Source organism: Spea bombifrons, chromosome 4 (assembly GCF_027358695.1).
Source record: "Spea bombifrons isolate aSpeBom1 chromosome 4, aSpeBom1.2.pri, whole genome shotgun sequence".
Taxonomy (NCBI): domain Eukaryota; kingdom Metazoa; phylum Chordata; class Amphibia; order Anura; family Pelobatidae; genus Spea; species Spea bombifrons.
In genome coordinates this window covers 28,563,740-28,573,399 of record NC_071090.1, presented here as the reverse complement: position 1 = coordinate 28,573,399, position 9,660 = coordinate 28,563,740, and the positions used below count along the sequence as shown (strand labels likewise).

The following is a 9,660-nucleotide window of genomic DNA, read 5'->3' as shown; positions in this document are numbered from 1 at the left end:
TCCTGCCATATGTACGTTTTCTTGCTAAGAGATTGTTTAACCTGTATTTGCTTGTCCTGCCATAATATACAATACATAGCATTACCTGGAATTCTGCCTGTGCTGTATTCCTTTGTGCCTGTCTGTCTTATCCTTCGGTTACCATGCATCGCCGTGTGCAGACAGAACCCCAGGTATCCCCCGCAATGAGGCTTCTACCCAACCTGATTACCCGGGTCCTGACAGAATGCAAAGGCCATTACAAGGAGTCCACGGGGTTGCTTTCAGTTATCAAACTAATAGGAGAATGTCTACTTGAACCTTGCACATCATTGATGCAAATGTGGGACTCCAATCACTCTCATGAAGACAAATATCCTAAACCTGTTACATCAACTAAGTAATCCAACAAGCCTGTTACCAGTACTAAAAAGGAAGACCTGCAGATATTTGGAAATGCGTGCGTGCTGGACCCAGACAGAAGTAGCACTGCTGAGAGCGCCCGGAGGTCACCCCTGGGATTCCACCCTGTCAGCCAGGACTCTGTATTTATTTTACTTCGTGTCATATCAGCGGCAGCCCCTAGAGGCATTCTGTGTGTACATAGTACCCTGTAGGCTAACGAGCAGACCAGCTGCCTCTGCTTACCTAGGTGTAACCCTTCTCACTCTGGAGCAGCCAGACCTAATCAGTGCAACCAGCTGAGCCTCGTTGACTGGACTGAGCCTGCCTATTTCATCCTGCTCTGCCCTTCAGTCAGGGCCTTTGCATTGAAGTTATAGGACCGTTTTGCTCTGTACCTGATCCTGACTCGTTCCTGGCTTCCTGTGTACCTGATCCTGACTTTTTCCCTACCTTGTGCCCTGTCCAGTGGGCTTCCTGCCGTCAGCCCTGTCCAGTGGGCTTCCTGCCGTCAGCCCTGTCCAGTGGGCTTCCTGCCGTCAGCCCTGTCCAGTGGGCATCCTGCCATATGTACGTTTTCTTGCTAAGAGATTGTTTAACCTGTATTTGCTTGTCCTGCCATAATATACAATACATAGCATTACCTGGAATTCTGCCTGTGCTGTATTCCTTTGTGCCTGTCTGTCTTATCCTTCGGTTACCATGCATCGCCGTGTGCAGACAGAACCCCAGGTATCCCCCGCAATGAGGCTTCTACCCAACCTGATTACCCGGGTCCTGACAGAATGCAAAGGCCATTACAAGGAGTCCACGGGGTTGCTTTCAGTTATCAAACTAATAGGAGAATGTCTACTTGAACCTTGCACATCATTGATGCAAATGTGGGACTCCAATCACTCTCATGAAGACAAATATCCTAAACCTGTTACATCAACTAAGTAATCCAACAAGCCTGTTACCAGTACTAAAAAGGAAGACCTGCAGATATTTGGAAATGCGTGCGTGCTGGACCCAGACAGAAGTAGCACTGCTGAGAGCGCCCGGAGGTCACCCCTGGGATTCCACCCTGTCAGCCAGGACTCTGTATTTATTTTACTTCGTGTCATATCAGCGGCAGCCCCTAGAGGCATTCTGTGTGTACATAGTACCCTGTAGGCTAACGAGCAGACCAGCTGCCTCTGCTTACCTAGGTGTAACCCTTCTCACTCTGGAGCAGCCAGACCTAATCAGTGCAACCAGCTGAGCCTCGTTGACTGGACTGAGCCTGCCTATTTCATCCTGCTCTGCCCTTCAGGCAGGGCCTTTGCATTGAAATTATAGGACTGTTTTGCTCTGGCCCTGTACCCGATGCTGACTTGGTCCTGGCTTCCTGTATAACTGGTTCTGTATTGTTCCTGCCGTCAGCCCTGTCCAGTGGGCTACCTGCCGTCAGCCCTGTCCAGTGGGCTACCTGCCGTCAGCCCTGTCCAGTGGGCTACCTGCCGTCAGCCCTGTCCAGTGGGCTACCTGCCGTCAGCCCTGTCCAGTGGGCTACCTGCCATACATACGTTTTCTTGCTAAGAGACTGTTTAACCTGTATTTGCTTGTCCTGCCATAATATACAATACATAGCATTACCTGGAATTGTGCCTGTGGTGTATTCCTTTGTGCCTGTCTGTCTTATCCTTCGGTTACCATGCATCGCCGTGTGCAGACAGAACCTCAGGCATCCCCTGCAATGAGGCTCCTGCCCAACCTGATTACTCGGGTCCTGACACTGTAATTATTCATACCTTATTCAGGTTCCCTGTGAAGGAAATGTAATTAAATGCATACCGATGATGTCAAACTTCAGCATTTTATCAAAACATCACATCTAGTGTGATAATAATATATATGCTACAGAGAACAATGCACAGCTGTAAACACTTTTCAGTTAGATCCACACCCCCATAGTCAATGTGAACTGTGGTTTTCTAACCTGTGCATCATCTTCTCCTGTGACACATGCTAATACCACACTTTCATCATAGCTGGTGGAAAGAATATACACATCTATTACTTGTGAAGCCAAGAGTCTTGAAACTGTGGTATTCAAGGGACTAGAATGTTCGCAGGTACCCAACAATCCTCTACTACAGGATTTAGTGAATCTTTGGGATGGACGATGGGCATCAGTGTAATTAGAGGTGGCCCAATATCTGATGCTGTTGGGGTGGCATCATCAGACAGGACATATGAACCTGATGCCAGAATACTGTTAGCTTCATCTGGGCTGTATAAGCAAAAAATATTTTTGTTTTATTTTTTCTCCCTCCTTAACATTAAAACCCACTAGACCCCCACCGAATTAACTAAATACTGAACACAAAATCTAGATAAGGAAATAAAAGATTTGTTTTAATACCTTTTTCAAATATTTTTCATCCTCTTTAAAACTAAAATCTACTGCTCTATTACTTATCCCATGTAACCCCAGAACTACCATAAAACAAATACAAAAAACAAAGCGGAGGGAAAAATCTCTATTTTTTTAACTATAAGGATATAGAGGTGGGATGAATATGGATCACTTTTCCACAGGGTTAGATAAAGGTAAACTAACATTTTTACTAACTTGCTGTATCGAGCTCTATCGCTCTCCTCCAAATAACAATGATAAAGGTGAGAGTCATAGTTGGTAATGTTAAAATTCACATGATAAGGAATACACCTATAGGGACATTATTGGATTACTTATATATTTGTTGGGAACACTTAAATGCCACATGACGCGAAAAACACACAATAGGTTGTTGTGATAAGGTTCCCTTCTTATAATTGAGTATTTGCTCAATTATAAGACGACCATGATTATAAGACCCCCCAAAATCTGAATATTAATTTAGGAAAAAAAAGCCTGATTATAAGACATTTAAGTAAATGTTAATTCATGTAAACTATTTTTTTAAAATAAAAGCTATGATTGAGAAAAAGATATTTTTTTGTTTTTATTTCCTTTTATTTTCAAACCTGCCCCCCGACTGTGGCCCATGATATGCCTTTTAACCCTCTATATGCCACTGTGCCCCATGATATGCCTTTTAACCCTCTATATGCCACTGTGCCCCATGATATGCCTTTTAACTCTCTATATGCCACTGTGCCCCATGTTACGCATTTTCACCCCCTATGTGCTACTCTGCCTCCAGAAATGCCTTATACCCCCTATATGCCACTCTGGCATTTAGGGGGTTAAAGGTCATATTATGGGGCAGAGTGGCATATAGGGAGGAATAAGTTATTTCAGGAGGCAGAGTGGCATTAAGGGGGTTAAAAGGCATTTCAAAGAGCACTCTGCCTACAGAAATGCCTTCTGCCCCCCATTTAACACCCCCACACACACTTACCGGTGCTTCCGACTCCTTGCTCTATAGTAGCAGCAGCGGGTGGATGTCTATGCAATTCGCGTAGGCAACTTCCGCTGCAGCCGGAAGGAGGTGTGATTAGCAGCAGGGGTTGTCTGCTTCCATCCCCGACTGTCAGACAGAATTCCCCGCACCGGAACTCTCCTTTCTGTACAGGAACTTTTTTCCTGTTGGGTCGTCTTATAATCAGGCTTTTTCATTTTTTCCTAAATTAATATTTAGATTGGGAGGGTCGTCTTATAATTGAGCAAAAGACAATTCATGTAAAGCATGGACTTTAAAACATAAGGTAAAAAATAACGTCATTTTTTGGTGTGCCTCACTGCCAAGCACCCAGTACAGCCCGAGACATAATATTCACATCCACTGCCATAAAGCGCCTCCTCAAAACTGAAAACGAACATAGCATGTATGTTTATATTTTCACCGCATTAATAATGTTTCCTATTCATATATTATGTTCGACACAGGCACGTTCTTTAAGACAGTAACGTTTATCCCTCTTGAATGCCCATGAGACAGGGCGTTCTCAGGCCTCTAGTCCCAGCATCGTACATTCCAGAAAAACGCTCACTCTCATTTCGCGCGACAAGCAGATGTATCACTCCCGCAGATGCCAGCTAGGCAACGATACGGATCATTTGCGCATGCGCCACACACGCTCAACGTTGACCCGGAAGCGATCTTCGGTCTTCGTTCTGACACGTAGCTACGGAAGAACCCGGTGTGCAGAGTGAAGCCCGGCGGTGACTGGCCTGTGAGGTATGCGGTCCCGAATCGTAATTACCCACGCACGTGTAAAATCTTACATCGATTGATGTTTGATTACCTTCATTTAAATTTCGTTTGGTTTTCTGCTGCTGTTTCTTAACAGGTCGTAAATAGGTCCTGTCTGTTGGGAGTTTCCATTTTCAGTCTGATGGTTCCTTTGTGATAGATGTATAGGTGCTGTTATAACATAGGTTTGATAATTACCATATAAGCTATGTATGTTGTGTTATTATTAACCATTATTGTATTGAAACAGTATGTAGAAATATCTAAATAGACAGAGTCCTATTTAGAACCTGCCCCTAGTTTTATACGTGATGATGTGAATTCTTTTGATCTTTTTATTGGCAAAACTGTGTAACCAACTGAACCATCTCTATTTATATAGAGATTTCTAAACATTGTGTGTTTAACGTTACCTGCTGCAAAGCATTTTTTCCTCTGCTGGCCTTTACTTTTGTTTTAAGCACGTTGTTGTTCTTGCTTCAAACATATAATGTATGTATTTTATACCACTCCTTTAACGCACCGGAAGTGTCTTACTCTAAAATTAAACACATTATGCTAGAATGCGAACTGTTTTTGTCATGTTACATCATTCACAATTGTCATAACATTGTTTACTCATTTGCTATGGTCTTTCACCAGCCGAGGAGCCTATTGAATATCCTCCTAAAAAGTGTCGGTATTGAATGTGTTAATGCACTTGATAATGTGTTGATTTGATATCTTATTTTCCAGAGCTGCTGCCATGTCAAACTTTGATGGCTTCTACCAAACCAGCTACAGCATCGATGACCAAACTCAGGCTTACAATTACAATGCAGGCGGAGGGCAATACAACAAGTAATTGTCAAATTGTTTGATTTGTGTTTAAAATGTAATACAATCAGATTTGCCGTTTGCTGTGACTTTAATATCTAATGTGCTGCCGTTGATAGTGTAGTAAGGATACATTGCAGACTTCTCTCATTAACACATGGTACTGTTGTACAATTCCAGCAAATGGTACCATGTAGGATGATATTACTACTAGGGAAGTACACGCAAAAGTACTGTTAATGTGTGCAATAATTATAACATTAGTGTGATGTATTCTCTACTTTTCTCAACACTAATCCTTTGACAAGTGAATGCGTTATATTGAAACATACAATATTGCTTACATTCTTATTGGGTCATCCATAAAATAACTTTAAAATGATGCACACTTTTAAGTAAACACAGCAATTATTCAACATCATCTTGCCCATGATATGTGCCAACTCATCCTGCAGCATAAAACATATTAAGACATCTTATACGGAACACAAATACAAGGACTAAAGTGAAAAATACCTACATGTTTATAACTTGATATGTTTTTTCTGCAACGAAAAGGGTGTTAAAGACTTTTTTCTTCTACTTCTTTCAAGCAGACAGTATGCCTATGATTACAGCCAACAAGGTGGCTTTGTTCCACCTGACCCGATGAATCAGCAACCCTATACAGGGCAGATATACCAACCTGCTCAAACATATACTCCTACTTCAACGGAGTCTGTTTACGGAAGTACTTTTGACGATGAGCCGCCATTGCTGGAAGGTAAATATTCAGAGTTGATTTTTTTTTTTTTTTTATCCCTCGTGTGAATTTTCGGTCAATATATGTTTAAAACAGAAACCCTTCTATTTTATTTTCTTAGCAGCTGTTGCTTCTCTTCCTCCAGGCAGCATCACCTGACTTTTCCTATTAGGATTTTTGTTCCTTTAAAACAAAACTTGCATGTTGTTGCCCTGAATATTTTGCACAGAAAAGGGTCCTAAAATTAGATTGATTGCATATTATTAAAACATGATAAAATGCGAGGAAATTGATTTTGTAAGTTATGCAATCATTTTCCTGTTTGTGTGGATCACAGTGTGAACTATTTAACGTTTACCTTTCACAAGTAGGTGGATGATGTGTGTGTGTGTGTGTGTGCGTGCGTGCGTGCGTGCGTGTGTGGATGGCTTGTAGGTATAAACTTTTTATACAGAGTGCTTTCTATTCCATGACACACCACTGTGTGCAATTCTGTGACATGGTGCACGTGCATCCCACCCTGCTGTTGTGTTTGTAATTTATGCCTGACACCACAGAACTAATATGGGCAAACTTAATTTTTTAAACATTTCACCTATACACTTGCTAGCTAGCAAAATGTTTAGGTAAGAAATTAACCACCTACAAAGTGACACATTTTTATGTAATTTTTATGTATCTTGATAGAGATTGTGCATTGTATAATAATGAATTTTTCAAACACCCTCAAAATATGTATATTCATATTCATATTTGTATTCTTACTTAACTCTCCTAGAACTTGGTATCAACTTTGACCATATTTGGCAGAAGACATTAACTGTGCTACACCCTTTAAAGGTAGCAGATGGCAGCATCATGAATGAGACCGACTTGACTGGTCCAATGGTCTTTTGTCTTGCTTTTGGAGCTACGTTATTGTTGGTTTGTATCAAATTTTTACTTGTGGATTGTTTAGAACATTAGACTTTAAGAACCTAAAAATTGAGAATAACTCGCACAATATGTGTTTGTGCATAAAAGTACCTTTGTGATAAAATGAAACGAAAGGAATGTAATTGATTAGTGCCTGTCACAAAAGTGACTTTGCCTGCTGAAATAAAAATCGGCTTAATTAAATGTAAATGTAAAAGCTGCAGATGATGCTTCATTTATTGTGTTAAAAGTATCTGAAACATTGCCCATGGTGTGGACAAACAATTACTGGAGCCCCCTGCCCCCCTGTGTTTAAGTGCACAAATAAGACTAAAGAGGATCCCAATATATCTTGGACACTCATTATAGGAATATAATAATAAATCAACCTTAAAAGCACACAATTAGCTATATAAGCAGATGCTTCATACCAGTTAAAAAAAAAAACAGTCAAGAATGTTTCATTTGTGTGTGTGCAAACTTTTAAATTGTCTCTGTAAGTTGGTTCTGTAAAACGTGGGAAACAATGGGCAGTCATAGTGGGTATTTGTTTTTCCAGTTTCTGTTACTTTTTCAATGTCTTTTATTGTATGTTTCTTTACAGGCAGGAAAGATCCAGTTTGGCTATGTCTATGGGATCAGCGCAATTGGCTGTTTAGGGATGTTTTGCCTTCTCAATTTGATGAGCATGACAGGGGTTTCATTTGGCTGTGTGTCCAGCGTGCTAGGCTACTGTCTCCTTCCCATGATTATCCTGTCTAGCTTCGCTGTGGTTTTCTGTTTGAAGTAAGTGACACATGTTGGTTAATATCTACAGCTTTAAATTTTTCTGACTGCCAGTACAATAATATTGAATCTAAAAAGAATGCAAGTTAGTGTGTGTGTATACTTTACTCTTTAACATATTTCACAGTATTCACAGTATTCAATACATCAATATTCAAACAGAACTACACTCAAAATTAGAAAAAAAAGACAAATAATATCAATTTAATAATTTTGTTCCTGTCTAGTTGCATTTTTGGCCTAGGGGGCTGGACTCTGATATTATGATCCTGTTATCACAAATGAATGATGATATTGGCTCTGAATCATAAAGGTTGAACATGGCTAGTCTGCACTGGTCTTAACATATTCCATAATATATATAGAAAGTGGAAGTAGTGTTGATGTATTGCATTTGCCATTTTATTTCCCTAATATATGTATTTTTTTGCAGGGGAATTGTAGGTGTCCTGCTTACAGCTCTGATAATTGGCTGGTGTAGCTTTTCTGCTTCAAAGATATTCATTTCTGCTTTGGCTATGGAAGGACAGCAGCTCCTTGTTGCATACCCTTGTGCTTTGCTTTACGGAGTCTTTGCCCTAATCTCAGTATTTTGAACTCAATATCCCTGTTGGACATTTAAAGGGCCAAACTACAAATCTCTTGTACCAGAATGGACCAGCTTGGAGACATTGACACCATGCACAGTTTTGTGTGTTTGGGGAGAAAAGTGGACGTTTATGTACAGCTTATGTTCCTGTTTTATAGAACTTTTAAATACTGAAATGACTCAGAATGCCTTCAGCTTTAATAAAAGTTCCCATTTATAAGGTAAAAAGCTGATTTTTTTTTTTTTTTTTTTTTTTTTTTTTTTTAGTTTTTGGAGGCTAAAAGTAACATGCAGAGTATTAGGAAGCATCACTAAGGTTAACAAACTGTAGAAACAGTCTGTAATTAACATTTAACTCACATGTACATTGTTTAATTTGTACAAAATACATATAATCACAATTGTAACAAGACATGTTGGAGCCCCAGCTATGTCTCTGTCTGTGCTGTTGTGGCTATGAACGTCTGTATATCTTATGTCCTTCCACCTGTGAAATCAGAACTTAAATATGCAGTTGCATTTTGGCACTAATAAACTTAGGTGTCAATTTTGTATATAAATAAGCCAATTAAATGATAAAACACCTTGCCTGGTAAATAAGTACATATTCATTACCAGTGGGTGATTCATGCCAGCTTCAGTGGATCAATGTGTGCACCAAGAAGCTTTTGCAGCCCCTACTTCACAGGGCTTAAGGGGAACAGAAGTGGATTATGTCATTGAAAAACATACTGTATGTTTCTGTACGTTTTCCACGTGCAAAATGCTTGTCGCTTGTCTAATGAAACATTGGCACAGATATCTTGGCAAAATACTTCTCATGATCCTTGAGCATGGTTCAGCTACTGTTCAGTTTTAGTCAAAACACCTTTCTAGATTTGTATGGTTAGTTTACGGTTTAGCACAGCACACGTGAAAAGATTGTGTTTTGTAAAAGAAGCAAACGTTTTAACAAGCAACTGTCATACCTGTATTACCCCTTAAGAGTATTAAGTCTTGTTAAAGTTGAGACGTTCTTATTGGGTCATAGCAGAATAAAGATGTAAAGTCACATATGCTTTCAAGACCTTGGTGGCATCTTCCTTTCCGTTCCTCTAAGGAAGAAACCTCTAGGGTCCTGAAAGCTTATGCTATTTAAAATCTGTTTTTACTTTGCTCCATAAAAAGGTATCAACCTTGACTAAAAGCTTCAAACTCAAGATAGGGTTCATGAAATATAGACAATAACATCTTCCTACCTACGCACATGTTTTAATAAAGATTGTAAT

General features: G+C 40.0%; 1 protein-coding gene across 2 annotated transcripts; it reads left to right on the top strand.

The window, feature by feature from the left end:
* Window positions 1-4,418: 4,418 nt before the first annotated feature.
* Window positions 4,419-8,620, top strand: YIPF5 (Yip1 domain family member 5). 2 transcript variants are annotated; one of them, XM_053462560.1, is made up of 6 exons: window positions 4,419-4,529; window positions 5,280-5,384; window positions 5,957-6,123; window positions 6,881-7,026; window positions 7,622-7,803; window positions 8,237-8,620. In XM_053462560.1, the coding sequence occupies exons 2-6, from the start codon at window positions 5,290-5,292 to the stop codon at window positions 8,397-8,399; spliced, it is 753 nt and encodes a 250-aa protein (XP_053318535.1). In that variant the 5' UTR covers window positions 4,419-4,529; window positions 5,280-5,289; the 3' UTR covers window positions 8,400-8,620. The 2 variants fall into 2 exon arrangements, with proteins under 2 accessions (XP_053318535.1, XP_053318534.1); XM_053462559.1 differs by having other exon boundaries at window positions 5,954-6,123.
* The last annotated feature ends 1,040 nt before the right edge of the window (window positions 8,621-9,660 follow it).